This window comes from Anolis carolinensis, chromosome 5, assembly GCF_035594765.1.
Source record: "Anolis carolinensis isolate JA03-04 chromosome 5, rAnoCar3.1.pri, whole genome shotgun sequence".
Classification (NCBI taxonomy): domain Eukaryota; kingdom Metazoa; phylum Chordata; class Lepidosauria; order Squamata; family Dactyloidae; genus Anolis; species Anolis carolinensis.
The window spans coordinates 128,411,397-128,423,524 of record NC_085845.1 but is presented as its reverse complement, the minus strand read 5'-3'; the positions used below and the strand labels follow the sequence as shown (position 1 = coordinate 128,423,524).

The 12,128-nt window shown below is 38.6% G+C and overlaps 1 protein-coding gene across 9 annotated transcripts in view; it reads right to left on the bottom strand.

Moving 5' to 3' along the window:
* Nucleotides 1-12,128, bottom strand: part of tafa5 (TAFA chemokine like family member 5) — a 504,871-nt gene that overhangs the window by 90,112 nt on the left and 402,631 nt on the right. For 3 of the 9 annotated variants that reach the window (XR_506421.3, XM_008111263.3, XM_008111264.3), the window contains exon 4: nt 8,265-8,311. The exons of the other annotated variants lie outside the window; for them this stretch is intronic. Coding sequence is in view for 2 of the 3 variants with exons in the window: in XM_008111263.3 (XP_008109470.2) it covers nt 8,265-8,311 (47 nt within the window). In the remaining variant the exon portion in view is untranslated. The remainder of the gene's footprint in view (nt 1-8,264; nt 8,312-12,128) is intronic. 9 annotated transcript variants of the gene reach the window in all.

The window sequence follows — 12,128 nt, the reverse complement described above, 5'->3', positions numbered from 1 at the left end:
GGCCATGGAAACCCATTGAATGACCTTGGCCAACTCAATCTCTCTCAACCTTAGAGGAAGGCAAAGGCAAACCCCTTCTCAATAAGTCATTCCAAGAAAACTCCATGATAAGGTTTGTCTTGGAGTCACCATAAGTCAGCAACTGTTTGAAGGCACACAAGAGCAACAAAAACAATTGAGAAAGTGGGCTAAAATAATCCATAAAACTTTCATGAAGTTTACACAGTTAAAAATCATTTTAATCATAAAGGTGCCACATAACCTTTAGTTGTTTAAACAGCAGGAATGTCTTAATTTGAATAATAAAACATTACTGTAGGACAGATTTCTCATTTACTACCAGAACTAAATCCAGGTTTATAGTAGTACAAAACAAAAATCTCAAGCACTGATCTTGAAAAATAGATTGATCTATTCTTGAACCTGTCTTGGCATTAATAACTTGGTTTTCTTTTTTAAAAACTCACAAAATTGATGTTTTCATGCATGATTTACCTTTCAAATGTTGATTTTTTAAATATGCAAGCATCTTGGATTAGGTGTAAAACAGGTCAGCTTCATTAAGAGAATTCAATAAATATAGAAATACATTAGGAATATAATACTAAATGCATTATGACTCTGCTTCATCACAGAATAAAGAAGAAATGTAATCCTTTATTCATTTTCCTCTCAAAGGAAGCCGTTAGTAATTTTAGCAAGATTTTTCTCATAAGAATGATTACAAAAAATGCACGGTTTTCAAAGACTATTAGCAGATCAGACTTATTCTGCATTAAAATTTGCATTTGGCATATTCTGCGCAGAACCAGCTCATGCAAATTTTGTGCAGAAAAAGTCTGCTACTATATTTTCTGTGCAAACATCATTTTTGTACTGGTTTCCTGTACAGAAAATACAATGTTCATATTTTTGTAGAATATTTTTGTCAATCCAGAATTCTTGGCAGTGTAAGATTCTTTAAAAGAATCATAGAGTTGGAAGAGACCAGAAGAGCCATCAGATACAACTTACTATCAGAGCTTTTTAACATTCAGGAAATGTTTTTTTTGACAATTTTCTGAATATTTTACTAGAAAGGAGCAGGCTGCGAGCCATTACTTTCTTCTAGGACAATCTGTGACATACAATGGGCAAGAAAGTCCTGATGAGATCAGGGTGCTACCTAGTTTTATAATATGTGTAGTGTTCCAGGAAACAATTGCCTCTGTTCAACCCATTATTAATGGACTGGAATTTGTGGATCTATTTTAATCCCACTGTTTCTTTATCCAATCTCTCTTTGATTTTTTTTCAAGGACTGCTGTTTGCCAATGGCTACCATTAAGTGCAACTTACTTTTAAGTAACGGATTATTGATATCTAGTCTAGAAAATTATTTAACAATAAAATAAGAATAATTGTCCAGACCATTTCTTTTCATGTGCAGCTTTCTTCTGAACATTTGAGCTGGTTAATCAAATCTATGCTACCAGGCTTCTTTTTGTATTATTCAAAAATGATCAAATTTATCAACTTGCATCCATTTCTTGAAAGGAAAGTGCAATTTAAAACAGTTTGGATGCAGCTCTGTAGACCTGCCACTAGTTTGAAAAATTATTTATAGCTTTCAAGAAATTCACTTCACCTATAGCACTGTGAATTTTTTTATTTTTGTTTTACTTTTAATACTTTATTAAAAAAGCAACTCATCCCTGAAGTGGTGTCATTTTCTGTATATATTTTTGCTACTGAAGGCTGAAACTATTTTACCTGACAGTAACTTCTGAAGTCAGAAATGTTGACATGGAGTGTATGGAAGCAGAGATAAATATTTATATGAATAGTGTTTTAAACTGCATACTGACTGATTTGTGAGCAAGGTGCTAAATCCTCAAGGATTCTGCTCATTCACTAGAAGTCTTAAGAACTGCCTTACAATGACTCAGATACTTAATAGTGCAGCAAAACAACAGCTGTTAACTCTCAAGTGGCCATTTCCTAAAGTCTACTACAGTTCTGTTTGAGGATATACACCCTCTCATTTTATCCCTCACAAGGATTTGAGCTTGTGCTAGTGTTTAAATTAGATGTTAGAAAAAAGCTCCAGAACTTGGAAATGACTGCCTCCAGACACAATAACTGATTTTCGGTACCCTCATAGCTACAGAATATATTTTTCTGAACTGAACTCTGGTTATCAGCCTTAGTATTCCCAGAAGCAAAATGAGAATGGCCCTGTTTTGCTGTTTCAAATGCAGTCTGGCTGCTATTTATTATTGTTCTTCTCAAGGGTACAGTGATAATCTGAACAGTTTCTGTTACATATAGAGACTAACCTCACAATACAGAATGCTGAAAAAGCATTTTTTTTCTGGAGTCTGTGGAGACCTGTACATTCATATAAACAGGCTGAATTAATGTTTAAAGAGGAGAATACATGAGATCTACTCCCATTAACTAACTTGTCCCATCAATCTCCTCATGTGGAGAGCAAAGGTTTGAACCTGAGGGCTTCTCCTATATGTAGCACTATCCACATGATTGGGGGCTGGTACAAATGAATTACAGTATATACTTGTGTAAACGTCTAGACCAATGGTTCTCAACCTATGGGTCCCCAGATGTTTTGGCCTTCAACTCCCAGAAATCCTAACTACTGGTAAACTGGCTGGAATTTCTGGGAGTTGTAGGCTAAAACACCTGGGGACCCACAGGTTGAGAACTACTGGTCTAGACTTTTTTTTGTCAAAAGAATCAATCTAGAAAAAAAGTTAAATTGACTTACTAATGCATCAATGTAAGTGTTGTGCTACAATTCTTAAATAAAAAAAGAACCACCCCCTTTTCTGAGTAATGTGATGAGAGCTTAGTCCATCCTGGGAGACAGACTAAACTTCACTTCTGGTGTTTGAATGCCTAGATAAGAAAATGGCAGCGGCAGTAGTATTTTTGGTGCTCCTCTTCAAAGAAGCACCAAAAGGGTAGAGGAGATCAGTCTTTCTTTTAGGTTCTCTTAGGCCGGACTAAGCTCTAGTCATTCACCACTCTATTCAAAGAAGAGGATGGTCCTTTGTTTAAATAAGAGTTGACACTGTATCTTTACTATCATTAAAAATGAAAAAGCCCCTTATCTGAATAAAGTTGTGAAAAGTCTTGTGTGGGTGAGAAAATGGTTTCAGCCTGAAGTAGCATGAATGCTCCCCCAAACACTCAGTCACTCACTTGAGTGGGAAGCTGAGAAGGGAATCAGATAAGGATGAAGTAAGAGCTCACATGTTGCCCCATCCGCACTGACCCCTTAAGTCAGTTTGTAACTGATTTGGAAGGAACTGATTTTGCTGTGTGAAAGATTAGATTGACAGGTCTGGAACTGGTTCAAGCCTAGGAAGGTGATTCCCACACACGAAAGATGTGCATCAACATTCCAGAGACATAGGAAGTGGGGGGGGGAGCGACATTAGAAGTGGGGGTGATCAATGACCTCTTCCCAGGAGTCAATTAACCCCGTTAGCCAGGCATACCCATGGGGCATTTTGGCTGCCCCCTTCTCCTGAATTCTGCAACATTCTACTCTTCTACTTGGCATTCTGTGGAGCATTCATCTTGAAGCTGCATTAAATGGTCAATGTAGATGGAGCATCAATCAGTTACTTATTCAAATGAGAGGCTGAAAAGGGGATTGGGCAGGAGGTATGGAGGAGGGAGGTTGGGCATACTGCTCCTTTCAGTTATGCAGTCCATCACTTGGGTAGTGGGATGAGAAGGGGATTAGAAGGGTGTGCATGGGTCTCTAGGCCAGATGAAGAAAACAGGATAGGGAGAAGTGATTAGGAGAGAGTTACTTGAAGCTGGTTCCCACTGCCCTTACACCATTGACTTGAACACCACCCACCATTCATCCCACATGTATCTGTGTATCTGTGTCTGTCAGGAAATTAAGCATCTCAACAGGAAGTTCCTGAACTCACTCAATCATCTAGTGGAAGGGGATGGGATGGGGAAAATATCCAATGGGAGTACAGGTCGGTGTTTAGATTGACAGAAAAAGAAAAAAAGTTATTAGTTGATAGATTTCTGTGGAAATATATATACTGGCATGTATTACAGGGGGGGAAAACCAAATGCTGCAGTCATGTGAGCTAAAATCTAAGGCAGTGAACACATGAACATGCCAGATCGCCTTTGCTGCAATATATCTTTTGAAAATAAGAACTGTGTGGTTTTAAAGTCAGATCTGACTTTGGAATAAAATATGTGCCTGTGATCTTAACAGGGTCAAACCAGGGCAGGATACTGTGGACTAAAGCTGGGATATAGTCCTTGTGTGGATTCAGCCTAGGGACCTCATCATAAAGGCTGCTGGAATCACTACAAATCATGGGAATTCTAGTGGTACACATCAGGGGAGGGGGCACATGAGGAACTCATTGTCCCACACCCCGTATTACCTAATTCACTCATTTGAGCATTCCATGGGGGGAAGTGTTGACTGTCTGGCTTCCCCCCATTGTTCCTGGCAGAACATAGGAAGCTTCCCATGTTGCCTTGGTGGTGGCATGCTCCAATTTGCTGCCTTTTTAAGCATGGAGTCCCGCCAGAAGTAGTTGTGCATAGTGTAATGGGAGTTGTCAGGCTCTGTGCCTTAAAGGTCAGTGAAGTGGAACATGGCGCCTATTCTTTCCCCCATCTGATGAGGTCATAGGACAATGCTTCCCACTGAAAATTTCTGCTGTTCTGAACAAAGCACAATCCTTGGTTCATATGCACTAGTTTTTGAACTTCGAAAATAATTACTATTCACAATCCTCCAATTAATATGCCATCACTGTGCCAGTTATGGAATGTTTCTGCATATACTCCTAAACTTTACATTTATCTTGAAACCTATACTTCAATTTGCTGATAAGCAAAAAACCCAAACCAAACTAAAACGACATCATAGAAATTATTTTATATCAGTATTATTCCACTTAAGACCACCCTATTTCTGAGACTTCATGATCAGATGGTAGAATGACCTCTGAATCCTAAAGCTCAGCAAGTGTTTAGAAAATAAGCCACCAGCCTCCTTACAGATGTTCGACAATGCCATTCTAGGTTTTATCCTCTGCCTAAATTTCTTGAACTGCTGGTTTAGTCTCACATGCTAAATACTTAATTCTAGGCTCTTGTGTTAAATGTAGCCTGACTTAGTTGAAAACCCCAGCTTTGAGGCATCTTTCTGCATGCATACTTCTGGTAGACTACCTAGCAAAGCCTCGCTTCAGCTGAGAAAAGCCTCTTTTTACCTTTTTTTTCAGATTTATCCTGATGCTATGAATCCTCATTCCTATCGGAATCTTTTCAATTCCCATGGCAATTCTACCAGAAGCCAAAGCAATCCACTGTACAGCCTTCATGGCTGGCAGCTGTCTGGCTTCTCATCTCTTTCTCTCTCATTTCTAGGACTGCTTTTGCTGTTAACCACTGAATTGCCATTTAGTTTTTCTTCTTTAATACAACTCACTTGCTAGAAGGGTTCTGGATTTTGTCTCCACTGCTCCCAAATGATCTCAAGAACCCCTTAACCAAGTAATGCAGTTACTCACACTGTAGTTCTTTGTCTTTTGAAAATCTTATAGAGTGGGGTGAGTTCTACAGGACAGATAACTAGCCTGTCCTATATCAGAATAAAGCCAGGGCCAAAGAAAAACATTCCTAGTATTTCTGAGCAATCCTCTAGCACAGCGTTTCTCAACCTGGGAGTCCGGACCCTGGGGGGTCAAGACGGGAGTTCAGAGGGCTCATCAAAGACCAGTATTTTCTGTTGGTCATGCGGGTTCTGTGTGAGAAGTTTGGCCCAATTTGATCGTTGGTGGGGTTCAAGGGGCTCTTTGGTTGTAGGTGAACTATAAATCCCAGCAACTACAACTCCCAAATGTCAAGGTTTATTTTTCCCAAATTCCACTAGTGTTCAAATTTGGGCACATTGAGTATTTGTGCCAAGTTTGGTCCAGATTCATCAATGTTTGAGTCCACAGTGCTCTCTGGATGTAGGTCAACTACAATTCCCAAACTCAAGATCAATGCCTCCCAAACCTTTCCAGTATTTCCTGTTGGTCATGGGAGCTCTGTGTGCCAAGTTTGGTCCAGTTCCATTGTTTCTGGAGTTCTGAATGCTCTTTGATTGTAGGTGAACTCTAAATCCCAGCAACTACAACTCCCAAATGACAAAATCCCCCCCCCCCAACCACACAGGTATTCAAATATGTGTGTATTGAATATTTGTGCCAAATTTGGTCCAGTGAATGAAAATACATCCTGCATATCAGACATGTACATTACAATTCATAACAGTAGCAAAATTACAGTTATGAAGTAGCAATGAAAATAATTTTATGGTTGGGGGTTACCACAACATGAGGAACTGTATTAAGGGGTCATGGTATTAGGAAGATTGAAAACCATTGCAGTCTAGCACAAAACAAAAACAATGTTGGGTATGATTTGAATCTGACATAAATTCAAATGTGCAGCGTCCTATCATAGTCATGACCAGCTGCTTCTGCTATAATATTCAATCTCACTTATATATGAAGTAAGATTCAAATAGTTGATGAATGTAATAACAAATCTATGCTTCAAAGCTTTGAGGGACAGTCATAAAGATGATGAGGATGAGGATGACAATGATGATGACAATGATGATATTTATTGGTACAAAGCAGCTAAAGATACAGAAGCCTAAAACACATAATCATCTTAGTGATGAACAAATGATCAGATATCTTTTTCTCTCTCACACACATACATGCACACACAGAGAAATATTTTTTATTTATTCTCATCTATTACACTTGTTTTCATCCATTAGTAAAGCCAGTGCCTTATTTCGATCATCCACTCAACATTTCAATTACATGAAAAAATAAATAGAGTTGGGTGTTATTAGCATATAAGTGGCATATCATTCAATTTCCTTCAACATCTCAGCTAACAGTTCCAAACTGATGGTAAATTAAGAGTCTAAGAGAACAATGTTGCACAACATAAGTGCTGCTGTACAGAGCAAACAGGTCCCAGCACTACCCTCAAAAGTCAACCCAACAAGATTAGAAACACAAACATGCTTTCACATATATTATCCATCCTATATTATTAATCCAGTAGGACACTATCAGAAACTAATAAGAAGTACATCTCTTTAGCTGTGTCTTGGCAAAGGTCACAGATAGGGATGAACTATTGTAGTTTAACAATGTGCTAGAAACCAGACTGAAATGGATTCCAATAATCTTTATTGTCCAGGGATATGTCTTAGCAACTGTTTGTAAATGTGGAAGTTTGATCAAGTTGTCATATTTAAGAGCCATCCCCCAAGTCTCATTTTTAAAGTAATGTAGTTTTGCTAACACATTTTTTTTAGATTAGGTAGACAGCTTTTCCTTAAGATTTACTATTTTATAAACTGAGCTGGGCTAATCTTTTTTAAGTGTTATGAGCTATTTATTAGTGGAAATTGTGTGAGGTGATAGAAACAGTTGTTCAATTGATCAAACTGGAATAACAAGAACCTATATATGCAGTTTGGTCCAAAAGGAACTTCCAGTTAATACGATACTTAACTGGGGAGATGCAAGCAGAAATTGTGCTCTCTTTGGGTGCATCTAAACTGTAGAATTAATGCAGTTTAACACCATTTTAACTGCCATGGCTCTCTGAATCATGATAGTTATAGTTTGATAAGACACTGGCTCTATTTGGCAGGGAAGGCTAAAGATCTTCTGCAACTACAAGTGCGTGATTCTGTAGCATTAAGCTGTGGCAATTAAGGCCAAACTGCATTAATTATACAGTGTCGATGCACGCTTAGTCTGTTTTATAAGATGCCTTGGTCCTTTCAAATGAATGGAAATAAAATAAGATTGAGATTTAGGGCATAACCTAGGTCATTAGTCAGTCTGAAAACAGTTTTGATGTCAAGCTATGTGAAACCATATAAAAACAGGGTTTTTTTGTTTTGGTTTTAAGTGTATGGTTTTGTTAAAACTGTATATTGTAATCCATATTTCCAATTGATTGAATGCCTTGGCTCCATGTCCTTCAATCTTAAGAATATATCACTACATAGAATTAATGAATATACCTATTATTCACTAATTATCTGCAAGATTTGAGTCTCTTACATCTGCCTTTTGGGGGGCTGGGCAGAGCGGGTTACAAATCCCACTTTTTCCATAATGGGACATTTCATTTTTCAGAAGTAATTACATTTTAAATTACTATTTATTTTTGTTGCTTACCTCCAAATGAAATTATATTCAGAGTAGTTTTTGTCACCATAGCCATGCTGGAAAAAAGAAAAACATCGAAAGTATACACAAGAATAAACTAATTTTTATTTAGTATCTCTCTTAAAATAATCATTGTGACAGCCTAAATCACTATTACATCAAGAGGCATGTTCTCTCCACGGCTGATAGGAATGCTGTACAATTCCAAGGCAGAAATCTGCCTTGTCCTTTATTTCAGTATTCTTTGGTAGGAGGGCACCTTTCCCCTAGCGTCAAGCCTGGTTGAAATCTTGCTTCAAAACGAACCCATTCTTGTCAAAGAAAGCAATTTCCATTTCCTTTTTGATCTTATTCTGCTGGAGGAGCTGTGCCTCTTGGGCAGAGCTGGGCAAAATGCCCACAGCAGTTATCTGTAAAGCCTCTCCCAGGGCACCTTGTAGCTCTTTTAAACATTATTAAAGAACGGCTCTATCAGGAACTCGGTGCTCCATTATTAATTGAAGTGCCCTGCCTTCTCCCCTGCTGTTATTGTGCAAAACCTCATGTCATACTTATTTATTTAGCTCTCCCAGCTCTGTCGTCCTGTGTATTGACATATGCTCAGGGAGAAAAAAGAATGATTCAGTTGGAATTTTGGGGCTGTAATTTTATTTTCTGTTCATACAGTACAATAATAGGTACAGTTCCCTCTTCCCCTCCGCTCTCTTTCCTTACACTTCAAATGGGATGCTTAGGTCAATTTTATTAGAGGTGGCAGGAATAGCACATATATTGACATAGAATAGCCTCAACTGCTGGGGGAGAGAAGAGTGGAAAGATCAGATTTAAAATGCCAAAGTGCAACTCTGGAAGTTGAAACATTCATCCTACAGTTCTCTGGAAGGCAAAAGATTGGGAATGAAGTAGGGAATAGAGAAATTAACTCTAATAAAATTAACAGGACAGGGAGGAAGTGATGCAAACTTTTCACTTGTGCTCAACCCCCTTTTCTTAAATATGAGACAGTTCTTATCATGTCCTATGTTGTCCCTATTTTTATTCTGCATGAGTGATTTGTTGGACACCGCATTGCTTCTTGTTTATTTGGGTCAATACACTACTACACATCAACCATGCACAGCCCCGTGCAAGTCAACCATCGGACATCTTCACTCAATATTCAATAATACACAGCCATTCCACCAGTTCCAGATCAGAAACCTTATGTATGCTGCCTCTCATCCCATCTACCAATGCACTATCTTGAAAAATCAAGGGGCAAGTTGCTGTGACTGAAGACACACATCACCAAAACACTTTTAGCCAATTATTGTGTGACTGAAGATATCAATGTTAATTGCCTAGTCCTCTCTTGTTTCTCGCATGTTCACTGACATATGAAAAAGCAGTTTAGACACATCGTGTCAATTAGTATGCAATTATTAGTAATTTCTATTTCTTAAAATATTGGTACTTGAATACTGGTGATGTGCCTTTAAAATAAATGTTAACTGAACATCTTCTGCATAGTAATTACGACTGACATTAGGTAATTTGAACTTTACATTTCACAATTATCTATATACTGAGACAACATGGAGTAATTTGTTTCTTCGTGAGAGTATAGAGAGAGTCAAGTGACTTCTATGTTTCACAGTCCCATAGCTGAGCCCGACTGTATGTTTTAATTACTGGATAAGCTCTCAGTAACTCAGGATTGTGATAACCCCAAGCAGAGATTAACCAAACATTCTTCCATATAATAACTAGGAAGATTTCCCACTCCCGCTGGAGTGAGAAAGTCCATTGTGGATGAACCTGTGGGTGAATATAGTCTTCAGTTTTAACTTATATATTAAGAGAATAAGGTTAAAGAGAAAACTGGATTACAAAAAGGAATACAAATTACTGGTGGAAAACATTTTGGCTGAGATGCAAAGAACCATGTAAAGATCTCTGCATGCCCAAAGAAGCTTTGGTCTTGTATTTGTCCAGCACCACCTCTGCATGTATACTACATTTAATGGCGCATGCAAAGAAGGAATGCATTGAATCCTTTCCAATGAGTTTAGTATTGCAATAATACACACACGTACCTGAGGGCACATACAAGTGAACTCAACAGGGTTTGCTACCAAAAATGCCTGCTTAGAAGAGTGACAAGAGGATAGCAGATTCTGAAGCACATTAGATTACTAGATCTCATTTGATTCCCTCTCCATATGCAAGCCATGGTCTTTACAGTCAACCTTTATTTAAAAAAGAAACTAAAGATTGACTATTAATATTTATTAAATGTGAGAATGTGTTCATAGAATCATAGAATCATAGAGTTGGAAGAGACCACATGGGCCATCCAGTCCAACCCCTTGCCAAGAAGCAGGAAATTGCATTCAAAGTGCCCCCGACAGATGGCCATCCAGCTTCTGCTTAAAAGCCTCCAAAGAAGGAGCCTCCACCACACTCCGGGGCAGAGAGTTCCAGTGCCAAACAGCTCTCACAGTGAGGAAGTTCTTCCTAATGTTCAGGTGGAATCTCCTTTTCTGTAGTTTGAAGCCATTGTTCTGCGTCCTAGTCTCCAAGGCAGTAGAAGACAAGCTTTCTCCCTCCTCCCTATGGCTTCCCCTCACATATTTACACATAGCTATCATTTCAGTCTTCTCTTCTGCAGGCTAAACATACCCAGCTCTTTCAGCCGGTCCTCGTAGGGCTTGTTCTCCAGATGTTTGATCATTTTAGTCACCCTCCTCTGGACACCTTCCAGCTTGTCAACATGTCCTTTCAATTGTGGCACCCATAATTGGACACAGTATTCCAGATGTAGTTTGACCAAGGCGGAATAGAGGAGTAGCATGACTTCCCTGGATCTAAACACTATACTCCCATTGGCTTTTTAAGTCACATCACATTGTTGGCTCATGTTTAACTTGTTGTCCACGAGCACTCCAAGACCCTTTTCACACATACTGCTGTCAAGCCAGACATCCCCCATTCTGTTTCTTTGCATTTCATTTTTTTTTTTGTCTAAGTGAAGTATCTTGCATTTGTCTCTGTTGAACTTCATTTTGTTAGTTTCGGCCCATTATTATGTTGGATAATTTTACTTATCTTGAGCTAAAAACAAAAAGGTAACTGTAAAGGACTAAGAATGACTAAGGTTCTTCAGGCAGGGGGAATCTTTTTATCCCACCGCTGCCACCAATTTGCGAAGATGCAACCACCAAACACTCAGAGAGGAGACCATTTAATTTTTCTTTCTTTCTTCTTCTTATTCACTTTAGATGGTAACGCAACTTGGTTTATAATATATGCGACAGAGGCTTAGATGTTGGAGGAACAATAACAAGTTTATTCAGGCACAGAGCTTAGTGGTTACAATGTTGTTTCTCACTTAGAGGCACTTTTATTAACAGTTACAATACTAGAATGAGGTGAGTCAAACTCTCTAAAGTGTCACTTCTTTTACTTAAAGTAGTTAGAACTTCTTCCTCTGCTACTTTTAAATCGCAGTCACCCTGTGATATACGATCACAGATTCTCTGTTCTTTACCAGGACATAGACTACATTAAATAAGTCACCAAACTTATTTTAAACCGACTCAAAAATGAACAATTGAGTCTCCTTGATCCCCTCAACCTAGGATCAATCTTCCCTGTGCCTCATCAGAGCACAGACTGAACCTCCCCTAAACTCCGCACCTCTTCAACAAAACGGCAGCTGGCTCTGCCCACCCCTCCACGACAACCAGCCTCCGAGTGCTGAGATGCAACAACTGCAATACCCATCCTTCCAAAACACAAACACACAATCAAACACAACATCTGTAAACCAAAAATTCATACTTCATTACACTGACATTATTTGAAAACAATTTAAAAACAATGTCAACCCAG